Genomic DNA, 18,925 nt, shown 5'->3' on the forward strand with positions numbered 1-18,925 from the left:
CAATAGATTTACAGTCCAATAATGTATTTGTGCACTTTTTGTACATTTTTTCTTTGTTTATATCTGTCGATGTTTGCGAAATTTTTTTTTAATTCCCTGGAGTACGTCTGTATTATACTGGGGTATTATGAGACGAAGCGAAAATCCTCTGTGGTTAATGCAGGTAGGTTGACGGTCGAACCCGGAGATTTCACATCACCAGTAGACCTATAGCATATAAATTTATATTACTAGCCCTGATGGTCTTCATGTTGTGTTTGCGGTTTCGCGTCTTGTATAGCTTAATCAGTTATTCTGTGTACATATATTCATATATTCATTCTGACTTTATAGGCCTCTACTGTCAGCTCTGTGCTAACTTAGTCATGAGGTTCCTCTGTACTACAGTCTCTATATTGTGAAATGTCAATAGTGTTTTCCTTAGAATCATAATACAAGGGTATAATACACTGAATGTCGGATAAAATGTTCCTTTGTCGTCATTTTAATTACTAAAAGTCGAGTGTTACACATTTCACCGTGAACAGAACTAGAAGTCTCGGCATGCAGGCAGGTGAACCTGACCCACATGTAACACAGATGGCGCCCAAGACGTTCACTTCCTTTCACATGCAAATTAGGACACCGGAAGTGATCCTCAAGCAAACATTCATAAACAAATGAAAGTGTATCCGACGACAGTTTCTTACTACTGTACCGTGTAAGGTGTCAGTCAGTCTGAGAGTGGTTTGCATAATTTGCACACTGCCTTGTTATATTATAACTGTCAAGAAAGCAATATTTATAAACAAACAGGCATTCTGTCATAATATAGCCCCGAGGCGGTTATTTTCTGCAACGTTTACGGCGCCGTGTTTGCAAATGCTTGTTTCTTAAAAACTTGAACGAAATTCTACCACGGCGGAAATTTTTCGTCTGTACTGCGTGAAATCGGACTTTGGCACTAAGATAAATATCAACATGGAGAACTACGATAAACACGACAGGGAAGTGGAAGAAATTGTGGTGAGTAGACGGCTTCGATAATATACTAGCTTTCTGTTTCTCTATCTGTTTGCATAAGAGTTCTAGTTAATTTTTACCAATTTAATTTCTGGATATCTTGGCGTCTGTCTCGCCGCCGCCATGTTGAACATTGTTATGTGTTCTGCTGAGTATTACATGGATAGGTGTAGCTCCTCCAGGCGCAGACGATATTCGGTTTATTAGCAACAAAATCGTGACAATCCATCAGAAATACTATCAGATTTTATGGAGAACGGAGAAAGCACAAAATCGCCATTACGATGGATAAAACCCAAAAGGAAGTCACAAGTTCAAGAGGACTGAAATCGTCTCGCATTGCCACGTACGGCAGAGGTACTTGTAACTTGCATCGATTTCCGCGTTTACATTTTATCCGTATAAAGTTTTACTGGTTGCGCTGTTTTTTTTGTATCGTGTTCATTCAGTTCGAAGTGTTCATTCATAAATTCATTGATACAAATGTTATGTATGTCCTGATACATGTACAGTTTACCAAGGTGCTTTACTCATTGCAGAACTTGTTTGTTATATTCAGTATTTTGCCTTACCAATACTACTACTCGTAAAATTAAATCTGTCTTGGAAGTTCTCACAGACTGAGTGAGAGGCTTGTGATTTTTCAGCAAGTGTTATGACAGTCAACACAGGGTTTTATGTTACTGAGAATAGCTAATTCTGTTCCGCGTTGTTATTTTTCAAACCCGATAGTGTTACCTTGGGTTGGTATGGCTGGGATGATGTGAGATGAGGTACATGAACGGGTGGGGGTGTAATCCATTACATTGGATTTAATACCACTAACTGCAGTAACTATACATTCCACTATGTGTCGATCTCTGCTACAACCTTTTTTCTTTGCAGACCTCGGTGGATATAAGTTATTATAACTTTTTGTTTTTGCATTTAGCTTGATAAAAAATTAAAAGGGAAAAGAAAATGTGTGATTTTACTAAAACACTACATTCAACTGTTCAACACATCAGGTTATCTTACATGTAGTGTAGTAAGTTAACAGCTGTGATTTTATTAAAACACTAATATTTGTTTATATTAGCATATGTACACATAGTCTAGTTCCTATACAGTATCATTATCATTTACACCTCCACTCACATAGTCTAGTTCCTATACAGTATCGTTATCATTTACACCTCCACTCACATAGTTTAGTTCCTATACAGTATCATTATCATTTACACCTCCACTCACATAGTTTAGTTCCTATACAGTATCATTATCATTGACACCACTCACATAGTCTAGTTCCTATACAGTATCATTATCATTGACACCACTCACATAGTCTAGTTCCTATACAGTATCATTATCATTTACACCTCCATTCACATAGTCTAGTTCCTATACAGTATCATTATCATTGACACCACTCACATAGTCTAGTTCCTATACAGTATCATTATCATTGACACCACTCACATAGTCTAGTTCCTATACAGTATCATTATCATTTACACCTCCATTCACATAGTCTAGTTCCTATACAGTATCATTATCATTTACACCACTCACATAGTCTAGTTCCTATACAGTATCATTATCATGTACACCACTCACATAGTTTAGTTCCTATACAGTATCATTATCATTTACACCTCCATTCACTTAGTTTAGTTCCTATACAGTATCATTATCATTTACACCTCCACTCACATAGTCTAGTTCCTATACAGTATCATTATCATTTACACCTCCACTCACATAGTCTAGTTCCTATACAGTATCATTATCATTTACACCTCCACTCACATAGTCTAGTTCCTATACAGTATCATTATCATTTACACCTCCACTCACATAGTTTAGTTCCTATACAGTATTGTTACCATTTACATCTCCACTCACATAGTCTAGTTCCTATACAGTATCATTATCATTTACACCTCCACTCAGAAACCATGTTGGCATCCGGACTATATAGCATATGATACTACCAGTAATGAATACAGTGGACTTTAATTAGACCATGGAAATTAAGAGAAAAGTCTATCACTGGTATCAGAATTATCTCACCCCCCCCCCCCCCCCCAAAAAAAAAAAAAAAAAAAAAAAAAAATTAAAAAAATGCAAGCTTGAAAAAGAGACACAATAAATGGTTACTTCAATAAAGTTAATATTAATCTAGAATCAAACCATAATCACTGTTTTAATTCTGCACTAGCTGTAAGTGGGATATAATTTTTTTTTTTGATCAGACAACCAACAATATATTTACTGAAAATTGTTAAAATACCAATCAGGGGTGAACAAATCCACTGGTCCTAGGTCCGAGACTAGCGATTTTTTTTGGGCGGACCACACAAATGTTACCTTGTGTGGTCCATTGGACCAGTACCTTACTGTTAATAACTATGTTAAAAAGTCGTCTGAATATACAGATTCATAGGTAAGATTTAATGTTTCACATTAGTGGGACCTTTGACCACTAGTTCTTTCAGCAGGACCACTGGATTTTTTAAGGCACTGGTCTGGGGACTGCCAGTTCACAAAATGATTTGTTCACCCCTGCCAATAATTAGATAATTGCACATGTTAATTAGAGTTCTATTTTATCTATAAGTGGTATAGTAAGAAGTTGAAATTGTGATTCATTGGGGTGCTGATTTTTTGGGTACGGACCCAAAAATCAATATGAATGGATATATTGCACAATACTTTATACATACATCTATTAAAACAAATACATTTATTCATAGGCAATTAAATACTGTACAGGATGTATGATATTACAAGTAAGTCATTATATCTAGTAAAACTTGCAGCTAGTGTTGCTTTTAATATTTAGAGTATCCAACGTAGGAAAACCTAACCTATGTATGGAACAGTGGAACTACGTTTTTAATGTCTGAATATACATACTTGAACTTGGTGTAAAATGTGGGGTATTCTGGAAAATTATCAAAATTAAAATTACCAATATAATAGATCAAGTGAAAATTTCTACTCACTACTACACTAGTAATTTCTACTCACTACTAGTACTAGTACTACACTAGTAAAATAATTTTTTTTTGAAGTGAATGCAAAATGTTCGCTGACACCTCAACAACATCATCAGGGTTGTACTATATGTTGAAATAGTTTCATTCACTGTGTAGAATTCTCAACGAAAGTTTATTTCATCTATCAACTGTGCAATAAAATATCAGTGTCTTCCAGTATTCAATGACTAAAAAGCCATCTTCATCAGGGTTGTAGTGCAATTTTTGACTTTGATGTACATTGTATGAACCCAGAACCCATCAACTCTTGTAAGAGTGTGTGGCCAGCCATTTTAGACCCACTTTGACCATAAATCAGTACCCCATTTTAGACCATTACACTTACAGGTTTTTAAAAGATGAAATTTTAGACCAAAATTCATTTTTCTACAAAGGAAGCAGCATTTTGGGGCAATTATGGCAGTTATGATTTTGTAAAAGACCCAGCAAAACTAAAAATAATGCAAAGTGGACCCTGTTGTAGATTCTTCAGCTTGAAAAAAACCGGAACCCTTTTCAGACCAAAGTGCTAGAACCCCCCCCCCCCCCACCCCCCTCTAGGGTGGTACATATTCATATACTCAAATAAGGGGAGAATAAATCTGATATTTTGATTGATCAGTTTATGATACACAACAACAGTCGTATATTTGTAGTTCAGCTCTTTCCATCACAGCATGTTTGTTCTACAGTTTCGTATGTACAGGAAGAGTTTTACTTGAAGTTTCTACACCCTGCAGGTCGTACCAAGTTATTCAATCTTAATCATACAAATGTATACAATGCACATTGTTATGTTATTAGAACACTGAAGTCAGCAGCTAAGTTGTTCTGTCTCTTACTAGAGGCTGAAGTCAGCAAGCTATTCAGTATTGTAATCTCTCCTTAAACTTAAAGTGGATATTTTCAGATTATGTGTAGAAAAACCTGGTCATAATATAACTTGGGCGTAATTTTGATGTAGCCAAAATAAACAAGTGTGAGCCCATTGTTCAATTTTTGAGGGCAATGAAATACTTTTGTAAGGCATTGTGTTCCTTAAAGGGCCATGTTTCAGTCCTGGGTCATCATATAAGGCTTACATGAGGTCATAATTCTTTTCTTCAGGCTCAACTTTTTGTAGAGCTCTTCGAAACAACCAGTTTTCACACCTAGCTTTTAATGCTAATAATCCTAATCCTAATCATTGTACATTTGAAAATTTTCGTGGTCATTTTCCCGGAGTATTTTGTTACAGTATGTCAATTTGTTCTTGTTTTCAAAGATGGTTGATGGAACCATTCAGTAAATTTTGATGTAAAGTTATCCAGTTTAATCAAGATTTTTCTGTCTGGACCAGAATTCGTTACAGTGGATCATGCATATAGATCGCTATTTAGTTATCAAGTAGGGAGTTATGCTGAGGTGTCAATCATGTACATGTATGAGATTGCACCATTGTATAAAGAAGGGCATGAGAATCAGGTATAGGGTAGGGTAGGGAAACTATGGTCAGACTGTCTAACTCTTAGTCTTACTGGCAGTGTGCCCATTAGTGGTAGCCAAATTTTGTTGTTGTGAGTCAAAATGAAAAAAACTAGGATTTCTTGTGAGGGGAACACCAAAGTTTGGTGCGTCATTTTGTGCATCAGTGGCATGTGACATCAAATAGAGGGCACACTAGTATGGTTGACCATGTATGAATATTTAAATTTGTCTTCTAAATGGGTATTAAAATTAGGGAGTTATTCTTAGATTAAGGTTATCCTCAGAACCACTTCCATTGACTGTCTGACCATTGGTGATTCTTTTGTGTTTGCGTGAACATGAATGACATGTTTCAGTGACTTGCTATGATGACTGTCCTCCATATGTGAACTAAGGGGTTGTGCATAGTTAAAATATATACAGAAATGTGGTCAGAACCTTTAACTTAATGTTAATTTGTACTATTGACTGTGAATGACATTTTTGTGATTGTCTGTCTGTCTGGTAATGTGAATGAGGGGATGAGTGACTCACTCTACTGAGTACAGGGTGGACCCGGTACCACGCATGTTGTATTCACGGTTCCTGGTTCATGTCCTTAAAGTTCTTTGTTCAATCGTTTATTGTCTATTCATATTCTTTGTCCAGTCACCCTTTCTTACGATCACCTGATGTTGCTGAGCTGCCTTCCTTTTACGCTGTAAATATTTACTAATAACTGTCACTGTCTAAAGTGTGATAGACGTGTGAATCAGTGTTCTGTTGTAGTCGGTATTAACTTCTCATCAACTGTTGGACTGTACATAGTTGTACAGAATGTTTACCCTCTATGATTTCCAATGTACTAAGGCTAAAAATCTCACTGACAACCAAGAAGTCATGGTAAGTAGTTAAAAATGAGATGTTGTTTTATTTTAGTATTAAGTGCTCTATTTCAATTCCATTTTTCTAACGTTGTTGAAGTCTTTGTCAGTCTTCATCAGTCACTTTGTAACTTTACGATACTCACATTTTACTTCGACCCTTGGTAATCAGATTTAGCCAACTGAACTGTTTCGGCTACAATTTTCTATAGATTTTCCATTGGTCTAACACAGGTTACCACCTCATGAATTTGATAGTCTAGATCTGATGTTACTCGTGTATGGGCCCAAGACTACTACTAATTTGGTAGTCTAGATTATTAGGTACAGTAATTTAGTAGTCAATGTACCTTGGACTACTGCTAATTTGATTAGTCTCGATACGATGTTACTAGTCTGTGTACCCTGGACTACTGCTAATTTGGTAATCTAGATACAATGTTTAGTAGTCTATGTACCCTGGACTACTGCTAATTTGGTGGTCTAGATACAATGTTACTAGTCTATGTACCCTGGACTACTGCTAATTTGGTGGTCTAGATACAATGTTTAGTAGTCTATGTACCCTGGACTACTGCTAATTTGGTGGTGTAGATACAATGTTACTAGTCTATGTACCCTGGACTACTGCTAATTTGGTGGTCTAGATACAATGTTTAGAAGTCTATGTACCCTGGACTACTGCTAATTTGGTGGTCTAATTACAATGTTTAGTAGTCTATATGTCCTGGACTACTGCTAATTTGGTAGTCTAGATACAATGTTTAGTAGTCTATATGTCCTGGACTACTGCTAATTTGGTGGTCTAGATACAATGTTTAGTAGTCTATATGTCCTGGACTACTGCTAATTTGGTAGTGTAGATACAATGTTACTAGTCTATGTACCCTGGACTACTGTTAATTTGGTAGTCTAGATACAATGTTTAGTAGTCTATATGTCCTGGACTACTGCTAATTTAGTAATCTAGATACAATGTTACTAGTCTATGTACCCTGGACTACTGCTAAGCTGGTGCTTATTTTAAAGTTGTAAAATTGTTTAAAATTGTCATTTTTTCAATATTTGAAATCAAATTTTGCCGTTGGTATCATATTCTATGCACTATGTTACATTGATTCTGCATTGACTTGGTTGATATTGATTGCTGGTAAAATTGTAATTTTTAAAAAATATAAAAATATTTTTTGTGTACGTACACAAATGTTATGGTCGAAAGATGTGTACTTGACGCGTGATGTATCATTCATACATGCGCACAATATTGTTGCTAATAGACAACATGGAGCTGAACATGATCGATGGTAATGTGGAACTGTTTGAGTATAACTCTACTTGAATTTCATATTTCTGAAGGGTAAAGAAAGTTTTAATTCAAATAGTGATTTCCCTTTTAACCCTTACAATGCCATGTCTGCATGTAATATGTGCAGAGTCTCTTCTGTGTTCCCATGCCATATCTGTATATGCAGACATGTTTATTTCATTTTCATAGGTCCAATTTTCACCTCTTCACCTCATCTGGGTTGATTAATATTCATTTGACAACATATAATTATGTGGATAAGGCAAAAATAGGATTGATTGAATGTTTTATTTATTCCTATCAAGTTAAAGTCGATAATTGTAGAGTAGGTAAGATCCTAATCTGTAGTGGAAAAAGTCATTGGCCTAGGGAGTCTTTTGTATGAAAAGTTTACGGCATCTTAAGGGTTACTGTAATATAGGGAAACTAAGACTTTCACAATTCCCTGACAATTTACCCCTAGTTGTAAGATTGACCCCAGTAAAATGCCTGAGCGACAAGGAAGTGTTGTCCTATTTCATCATACTTGCTACTCTTTCAAAATTTGTTGTGAAGGTGGTAGCTAACTCTAATTCGCTCAAACACTGAAACCATAGACGTCTTGTCACAAAGTCAGGTTACATGAAAAAATGAATAATCCAAGGAACTTGATTTCAGGAAAGCTGTGTGTAAAAATGAATATTCCAGGTACCTTGGGGCCCATAAAACCCTTACAATATCCATTTAGGAAATAGTGGTAGATAAACCAATCAAGCCATATTCCTACTTCAGATTTTAATCCGATTGCAAAACACCAGGATGTAATTCACGTGATGTCACTTTCCCCTCTGTCCATTAGTTTCAATTTAGTACTTGCCTTTATCATATATATAGTGCTCTGTGGAAAAGAAATCAGAGTGGTATACACTTACAGAATGTAAGTGAATGACATGATAATTCCCAAGGGATGTTATATCTAATGGTTGTTTAATTGAGACACAAGTAGCGCTTGATTACTTCAGTTGATAACTCTGTGTTTTATGAGATTCCAGCTGAGATGTTTTGATGCACTTATAGGGCACAGCAGTGCATCTATTAAACAGATTCACTGTGGAACTTGATGGGGTGACAGAAGGATAGAGGTTATGAAATCCTAGCTGAGATGTTTTATTTAGCATGCTTCAAGCACAGCAGCATACAGGCATCCATTAAAGTGTGCTCTGCCACTGTCATAATGTCATACGAAAGTTTTATAACACCTGAAAATTTTTTTTGCATTTGTGTGACGTGTGTCTTTAAATTGTTAAAATACTGATGCTGTGTAGGTACCGGTAGATAGTTTACATATCATGTTATACAGATTGTCAAAATTGTTAAAATATCGATACAGTGTAGGTAGATAGTTTACATGTTATACATATTGTCAAAATTGTTAAAATACTGATACAGTGTAGATAGATAGTTTACATGTTATACAGATTGTCAAAATTGTTAAAATATCGATACAGTGTAGGTAGATAGTTTATGTTATACAGATTGTCAGAATTGTTAAAATATTGATACAGTGTAGGTAGATAGTTTACATGCTATACAGATTGTTAAAATATTGATACAGTGTAGGTAGATAGTTTATATGTTATACAGATTGTTAAAATTGTTAAAATATTGATACAGTGTAGGTAGATAGTTTATATGTTATACAGATTGTTAAAATTGTTAAAATATCTATACAGTGTAGGTAGATAGTTTACATGTTATACAGATTGTTAAAATTGTTAAAATATCTATACAGTGTAGGTAGATAGTTTATATGTTATACAGATTGTTAAAATTGTTAAAATATCTATACAGTGTAGGTAGATAGTTTATATGTTATACAGATTGTTAAAATTGTTAAAATATCTATACAGTGTAGGTAGATAGTTTACATGTTATACATATTGTTAAAATTGTTAAAATATCGATACAGTGTAGGTAGATAGTTTACATGTTATACAGATTGTTAAAATTGTTAAAATATTGATACAGTGTAGGTAGATAGTTTACATGTTATACAGATTGTTAAAATTGTTAAAATATCGATACAGTGTAGGTAGATAGTTTACATGTTATACATATTGTTAAAATTGTTAAAATATCGATACAGTGTAGGTAGATAGTTTACATGTTATACAGATTGTTAAAATTGTTAAAATATTGATACAGTGTAGGTAGATAGTTTACATGTTATACATATTGTCAAAATTGTTAAATATTGATACAGTGTAGGTAGATAGTTTACATGTTATAAAGATTGTCAAAATTGTTAAAATATTGATACAGTGTAGGTAGATAGTTTACATGTTATACATATTGTTAAAATTGTTAAAATATCGATACAGTGTAGGTAGATAGTTTACATGTTATACAGATTGTCAGAATTGTTAAAATATCGATACAGTGTAGGTAGATAGTTTACACGTTATACAGATTGTCTAAATTGTTAAAATATCGATACAGTGTAGGTAGATAGTTTACACGTTATACAGATTGTCTAAATTGTTAAAATATCGATACAGTGTAGGTAGATAGTTTACATGTTATACAGATTGTCAAAATTGTTAAAATATCGATACAGTGTAGGTAGATAGTTTACATGTTATACAGGTTGTCAAAATTGTTAAAATATCGATAGAGTGTAGGTAGATAGTTTACATGTTATACAGATTGTTAAAATTGTTAAAATACTGATACAGTGTAGGTAGATAGTTTACATGTTATACAGATTGTCAAACTTGTTAAAATATTGATACAGTGTAGGTAGATAGTTTACATGTTATAAAGATTGTCAAAATTGTTAAAATATTGATACAGTGTAGGTAGATAGTTTACATGTTATAAAGATTGTCAAAATTGTTAAAATATTGATACAGTGTAGGTAGATAGTTTACATGTTATAAAGATTGTCAAAATTGTTAAAATATCGATACAGTGTAGGTAGATAGTTTACATGTTATACAAATTGTCAAAATTGTTAAAATACCGATACTGTGTAGGTAGATAGTTTACATGTTTGATTGTATTCATGGGTAATTCAGTAACATTATAGGTTGAAATCATGATTGTGTTAGGGGCACTGATTTAGGATGTGGACCGAACAATCACTTATATAGGGTTGCCCACAGACTGCCAATTCTTGTCATGGGGCTACCATAATTTGCAGCTGGTAGCCCACTCAGGCTACCACTGATTATGTGATGAGGATGGAAGATTTATGAACATGAAAGTATTTTAATAATACACATATTTCCAATAGAGGAAATCTGTTTTCAGTTCAGGAATATGGGACTACAGGTCACAATCCTTGGCTATCACTTTCTGAAATTGGTAGCCCACTAGGACTACCAAAGAAAAAAGTTAATTTCAAGCCTTGCATGTACTAGTATATGTGTTTTCAGACGCAGGCCACAAGCAGTAATGGTATGTCAGTGTCGTCATTGTTTCCAAGTTCCAAGTTCCTGCCATTTGGCAAATAATTTGAAATTGTATCTTTAGATTCCAATTTTATGCAAACTGCTATGAGTAAAGTAATTTAAAATTATACAAAATATGTGTCTTTTCAGTTATGTGAAATTGTATATGAAACATACATCTGTAGATTCCAATTTTCTGTTGCTTGTCCGGTAATTTGAACGTATTGTGTATATTATTACAGTAACTTCAATATTGCTTTGCGAGTCAAATATTGAAATAATATGAATTTAAAATTATACAAAATATGTGTCTTTTCAGTTATGTGAAATTGTATATGAAACATACATCTGTAGATTCCAATTTTCTGTTGCTTGTCCGGTAATTTGAACGTATTGTGTATATTATTACAGTAACTTCAATATTGCTTTGCGAGTCAAATATTGATATAATATGAATTTCTGTCGACCATCCAATAATTTGAACTCATATAAATTGTGTATTTTCTGCCAATTTGAAATTACATGAAATGTTAATTCAGCAAAAAGTAGGTGGCTTTGCAGGACACATTTTGTAATTATTTTACTTGTTCCATTTTATTTATATTTCTTAGTATAGTATGTAAAAAATCCAATAAACATGAATAATAAGTTCTTGTAGAACGTTTCGCATGTTCAGGTCGACATATCCCTAAACTATCCTTTTGCTGGCTTTACCGCTTGGTGGTGATCATACAGCTAATGTAGTGGTAACGCCAGTAAACAGACAGTTTGACAAAGCCTGTCGAGCTGAACAGGTGAAACGTTCCTCGTAAATAATAAAAATCCTTGGTTGTGGGACAAGAACAAATTATTACTTTGCTTTACCGACCTGATGAATGTGTTTACGGAATTCAATAAACTTTAAAATATTACACTATGATATTTAAATTAAAAAAAACTTGCTTTTGAAAATCGAAGGAAAATCTTATGAATTAATTCAACAAAAAATTTATCAACTTGTAAAAATTTAGATTCTTAGAATAGTATTGGGAAAATTGATATTTACAGTAGAATAATCAATATTATATTATTCCAAAAATAGCATTGGCAAATTGATATTTTTTACATTGTCTTGGAAGATAGAGAAACTTTTTACATGGAAATATAGATCTGTGGTATGTTTTTACTTACAATTCTGTACTGCTTTGTATGTAAACAAAACATTCAACAAGTTTTAAGTTCAAAATTGACCAATCAATTGACATACATATATACATACATACATACATACATACATACATACATACATACATACATACATACATGCGTACATATGTACGTACGTACATAGAGTGTACGTATGTATGTACGTACGTACATACATATATACATACATGCATACATACATACGTACATACATATATACATACATACATACATACATACATGCGTACATATGTACGTACGTATGTACGTACATACATACAATGTATACGTACATACATACATATATACATACATACATACATACATGCGTACATATGTACGTATATACATACAATGTACGTATGTACGTACGTACATATATACATACATACACACATACATACATGTACATGTATGTATGCACGCATGCCTGCACACACACACACACACGCATGCATGCACACACACATACATACATGTACATACATACATACACATATGCAGGCACACACACACACACACACATGCACACTTACGAAAAGTTTTGATAGAATCAAACATAAAAACTAGAAATGTGCTGTCAGTCCATGGTACTACACTTCCATTGCAACAATGCTGATGAAATGTCAGTGATATTTTGGATTTGATTTCCAAAGGAAATTTTGCCTGTGAGTAGAAGTATTCATTCCTGAAAAGATACGAAAAGGTTTGATGGAAACAAAAACACACTGTGTTATGTTCTAGTTACGTTAATGATCTGGCATAGTAGGATGTGTACAAAATGTATGTAGTAAGTACAAATGAGAACCCTTAATTTTCAACAGATAATTGTGTCATGTGTTGAGTTTGTGCCTTGTACTACAAAGATGTTATTGTCTTGTGTAATGTAGATATGTTGTATCATTATTGTATGAATAATTGTGACATTGATAAGTGGCAACAATGTGTCCAAATGTGTGCAACTAGATACAATGTGACAATTTACATGTTAATATTAATGTCTACTCAGTAGGATGACCCCAAACATACTTGTTTGATTTCTTTGAAATTGATTGAAACTGACTGGGTTTAGTTACATCTTAAAATATACATGTATTCATTAGGATGTATGGCCCCTCACAAACTCATTCTCGTAAACCCAGAGCTGTTATTTCTTCTGCAACAATTGGTTAACAGTAAAATCTTTAGTACATGTAGTTATAAGGACCATACCTTCATAGTGTGGCCATGCCAACAGTGGTATCAAGTCATCTTGGGTAAAGAGATCTTCAAAGGGTAGTCTGTACACTAATCCCCTCATAAACTGACTCGAAATCAATATAAACTAATTCAGTTTAGTTAGATCAGTGAAGAATCCTAGGATTATGCAGGGACGTGATTTCATTTATTCTCAGTGAATGCAAAATGATCACAGAAATGGACATCACTTCAACTCACATGAGATGAAGATGAAGAAATTGAGTCAACAGCTACACTTTCACATCAGAATTGCAAAATATGTAAAAACACGCACTTTCAGTTTTGATTGTCAAGTTTCATTTAATACTGGGCATTTTTTGATACCCTCAACCTGTCTTATTATAAGACATGAAAAAAAAATCACCGATATTCTTGTCACACGTCAGTCTCTGAATACATCTGACATGTTATACCATCCATATAATTCAAACTCACCGAAGTGGACATTTTTAGCTTAATAATTTACAAAAACTGTATGAATTATTGAATAAATAAAACTTGACTTGTGTAGAACCAGTGACGTAGAAACAGATTATTGTGATGTAAAATGGCTGGGATATACATGTATAAGAATAATCCATTATGCATGAGCCAGGTTCAACAAAAAATATGGAATATACACTCTGGTTGTTCTACGTCACGACAACACATGTCTATGTGTGTCTACATCACTGGTTCTGCTGTGTTCAAAATATGAGTCAAAACGTTCAAGACTTTCCCTGATTTTTCTTTGATATTACTGGTGCTGGTATAATTATGTTATTCTCCAATATTTTTCTTTATTCAGCTGGAAAATACTTGTGACCTAAGGGTTATCACTACTCGTCTAGCAACTCGTAGTGACAAAGGCCCCTGAGGTCACTCATATTTTTGTTGGCTGAATGAAGAAAAATATTGGGGAATAGTATCTAATTGTTTGTGTTTAAAGACGATAAGTTTTTATGTGCATGGTAAAAACTAAAATAATGGTACTACATAACATGAGAAAGATGCTTTAAATAAAAGTACACATCTATATATTATTTATTTATATATAAAGGCAGGAGTTTTTTCTGGGAGTATTTTCAAATTCGGTTGAATGGATTTGAAAATTTTTAAATGAAGTTATGTTCATGTGACAGTTCTACGTGACATTTGTGAGATCCATCACTGTCAATGATGCCTATTGAGTGCTACTCATGAAGCATTTGACTTATTCGAGTTGTGGTTACGCTACATGGCGATATGGAAGTTTTTACCTAAGTGATGTGACTTAAATATTCGAGTTGTGGTTATGCCACTTGCTAGTCTTTACCTCACAATATCCCATGCGGAGCATCAGATATTTTTTACTTTAAGACTGCAATGGAGTCATATTTATTTTTGGATTCTGATTGCAAATTATGAGTCATGGATCAAAATATGAAGTAACTTCTAGTAGGTTAACGTGAACTGTGTCAGCTAGGTCACGTAGGATAATTATACCATTTGAAAAGAAACACACAAAACGCACAGTGACATGGTTCAATGCATCTTGTATTGATCTTAGAAGTTGTCATGGTAACTGTAAATATTGAGATCGTTGTGTTTATTTAGTATATTTGTTTAATGATGGAAGTAGATTATACTTAAATCATTTTGCCAGCGGATTCTTTCTTCAAAAAATGAGACACATGCCCATATTATGATGTCATGAGTGTGATGATATTATATTGCATAAAAAATAAAATGTGCAGTCTGTCCCAGCTGTATTTTTGAAATAAATGATAGTGAGTTTATTGTCTACGGACTACCAATTCTTGTCATGGAGATACATAATTTGCAGCTGGTAACCCTCTTTGGCTACCACCAGTCATACATCAAGATGGACTATTTGTGGACAGGAAGGAAACCATTTTAATAACAGACATATTCAGTTCAGGAATATGGGATAACTGGTCACCATATTTGGGCTTTCAATTTTGGAAAGTGGTAGTCTACTGGGCAGTGTTTTTGTTAAAGGTAGTATTAAAATAGGTACCCCCCGTCATTTCCCCACCAAATTAAGGTACAGTGTTTTGGAAATTATGTCAGTTTTGCTATATTTCCACTTTCTGTTTCCAGGGTTCCTCAACCAAAAACACTGACTGGCCACGGCCTATCAAGAAAAAGTTAATTTCAAGCCCTGAATTGTGTGTAGAGAAATCGTATGTTTGGTTTATATTTCTTGGGTTGGAGGTTACTAAGTAGACAGTGAATGATACGTCGTGTTGTTCAGCCATATCACGACTGTACTAATCTACCCACTATCCCACATAAGCAACCAGACTGGGTTGCAGCCATACAATGACTCAATGATTTTGACAGGGTAAAAATACAAATGGCATTTCAAGACCTGTTTTAAGGTCACACTGTCATTCATTGTCATGTCCTTGACCTTACTGATTTATGTTGACTACTTTTTAAAGGCCAATGACAGAATAGGATTAAAATGTAGTTGTAAAAAAAACAGTTGTTCTGTAGGTCTGTACAAAAGTTGGTGCTGAACAAGAGAATGGTCCTATTCATCGCATCAGTGCAATAAGGTCGTATCAGCAATGCAATTGCAATTGTATAGGCAGATATGACCTTACTGCACTAATGTGACTAAAAATCTCTATGACTTAACTTATAAAATAGTACTCCTAAATCATGGGTTTAATTAAAATTATTTAGGATGAAATCTTTTAAGTGGAACACATGATTTTAAGATTGTGGTATAAAGCCACCCTTGTGGATTGCCAGACAGTCCAACCAGACACACATTAATGGTGTATTGTTCATGAAAAAGCTTTGTGGTATTTCTGTAGTTTGGAGCACAACACTTGAAGTGTGTTGTGGTTTTGTTCCAACAAAAGAAATGTCAGTACTTACATTCTGTACATATATTTAGGTAGCTGGGGTGCACTATGAGGTCATGATAGTGGATTGTTCTTACTACTGTACATGAATGTACAGTCATGTTTTTTGCAATAATCATATTTTCATGCAAACACATGAATGCTGCAAAATAGATTGTCAAACTCTAATCACTTTCACTGGTGAAATACTGTAATATTGTATTATGGGTTTTTGTGAACAAATAGTAAATACTGGTAGGTAGAATCTAAAAATGTATTTGACTGAATTCACCAGGTATTTTTTTTTTACGTGTAACTAGGGTTTGGCACCCGATTTATGGTAATATGTGTAGAATATATGCAAATATTACTAGATTTCCTCTTCTGTTATCTGGGGTTCGTAGCTGAAACATAGACCAGTGTGCCAATTTGATGCGCCAATGACGCACACAATTTCTAGTGACACACCAAAATTTGGTGGTCCCCTATCTCTTAGTTAGTCTTACTATACATTGTGGTGACCAGTGTGTCCTCAGAGCCAATTTGATGCACCACTGACACACAATTTCTAGTGATACACCAAAATTTAGTGTTCCCCTATCTCTTACTATGTGGTAACTCAAAAAGAAATGACAGTTTTTATCATTTTGACTCACAACAACAAAATTTGGATATCATTAGAGGGCATACTGACATAGACTATGGGTTTTACAACAATTTTTAGACAGATACATATTCTAATTTAAAAAATACATTGCGATATTCAAAATCATCCTGTGCTATTGTCTAATTTCCTGAACTAAAATGCTAAAAATGGATTACCACTCAGATCTGAAAATTGCCTTTCTTCAAATAAGAGACTTGGCTATCCGACTTGAGTCAGTCATGTACCATATATACCAATTCAATATGTTGAGTCAGATAGTCAACTCTCTAGGCTACTAACAAATCATCACTAGTTTATTTTGTAGTTTGTTGTAGCAACAAATATGTTTTGTAGTGTGTTGTAGCAACAAATATGTTTTGTAGTGTGTTGTAGCAACAAGTTTATTTTGTCCTCAAAGAATGTGGTATAAAATACTGTACATAGTTTTCACCAAGCAATATTGCCAATAACTTGACCTCTCCTAAACTACAATACATTAAGTCTTTGTACTAATAATGTCTGTTTTTATACCGCACTTTACTACATTGTGTTCAAAGCACTGTACAATTATTACCTCTGGCACAGACTTCAAACATATACAACCCATAACACCAAAGTAAAGCATTTTCTGCATGCATGTGCCACAATCATTTATAACATCCATATCAAGTGTAAAAGTATACTGTTTGGAGTGTTTCATTTGCTTATTTTGACCACATTAGAAAGGCCACATGCTAGGCTTGTAATGTAAGTAAACCAATTGAAAGGGTATGCTTCTACACTTGATATGAATGCTATAAATGAGTGAAGCACATAGAGAAAGTGCTTTACTTCATTACTACCCGTTGAAATTATTAACCCGGCATAGACCTACGACATACATGTAGCCCTTAGTAGGTCAACTCCCTAGGCAGTATACCATCCATGTTGAAACTTTAGCTAGTTCATGCACATAGGATTGGATCCTTCACATAGCAACCTCTGTCCTACCAGGTCCCAGCTAGGTTAACTTCAACACAATGTGAAGTTCAAATCTTGTCCAGTGTAAAGAGAAACAAATGGTAACTGCAAGGCTTGAATTAACTGGCAATGAGCCAGTCAGACTCAACATTCAACCATTGTGATTTCACAAATTTTGTGTTCAGGGATTTTAGAATATAAAGAATTTAACCTTCCTAGGTTTGAAATTGAAATGAGATTGAGATTGTGTGTTTTTATGCCATAGACATTGGACACCCTTTGTTGTACTGTAGACAATCCAGTGTTATTGTGTTGAGGTCAACTCTTTGATTCTATTGTATTCAAGAGTGAATGCTATTGTTCCTTCCATTGAAAACAAACAATGTATCGGATACAGTAATTACAAGTTTATGACAATAGGTTTTAACAACACATTGACCACTTAAAAGATGGATATACATATAGCTAACACATCGAAAGACAAATCAATAAAAAATGCTTGTTTGAATTGATTAAAAGAAGACATTATATTTAAAGCTAAGTTTTAATCACTCCAGCTGTCTCAGTGTGATTTGAATGAAATTGTATTAAATGTTTTATTTTTTTACTCCTGTTCTGCTGTGAAACTAATATTTTACATACAAATTTATCAATGAATATTATTATTCCATGTTAATCTCAAATTGTATTAAAATGATACTAATTTTTTATTCACGTAATTTGGTGAATGATATAGATTGCATATGACTCGGTATATATGAATTATTACAGTACTCTGGTGAGATCACTTTTGATAAGCTAAGGCAGATACAAGCTCAAAAAAATAACGGGGCCTGATAGATCCAGGCATTTCTTCCGCTTATATAATGCCTCACTCACAGCCAATTCGACATGCCACTGATGCACACAATTTCTAGTGACACACCAAAATTTGGTGTTCCCCTATATCTTACTACATGTATATGT

The 18,925-nt window shown here is 34.0% G+C and overlaps 1 protein-coding gene across 4 annotated transcripts in view; it reads left to right on the top strand.

Moving 5' to 3' along the window:
- The first annotated feature begins 717 nt into the window (after positions 1–717).
- LOC144448675 (oxysterol-binding protein-related protein 8-like) overlaps positions 718–18,925 on the top strand; it is a 129,740-nt gene continuing 111,532 nt past the window's right edge. For 2 of the 4 annotated variants that reach the window (XM_078138956.1, XM_078138959.1), the window contains exon 1: positions 718–1,005. In XM_078138956.1, coding sequence (XP_077995082.1) covers positions 961–1,005 — 45 coding nt within the window. In that variant the 5' untranslated portion in view covers positions 718–960. Of the gene's footprint in view, positions 1,006–6,237; positions 6,375–18,925 lie in introns of those variants that run through there. The other 2 variants (XM_078138958.1, XM_078138957.1) reach the window with 2 other exon arrangements.

Source organism: Glandiceps talaboti, chromosome 17 (genome assembly GCF_964340395.1).
Source record: "Glandiceps talaboti chromosome 17, keGlaTala1.1, whole genome shotgun sequence".
NCBI lineage: Eukaryota > Metazoa > Hemichordata > Enteropneusta > Spengelidae > Glandiceps > Glandiceps talaboti.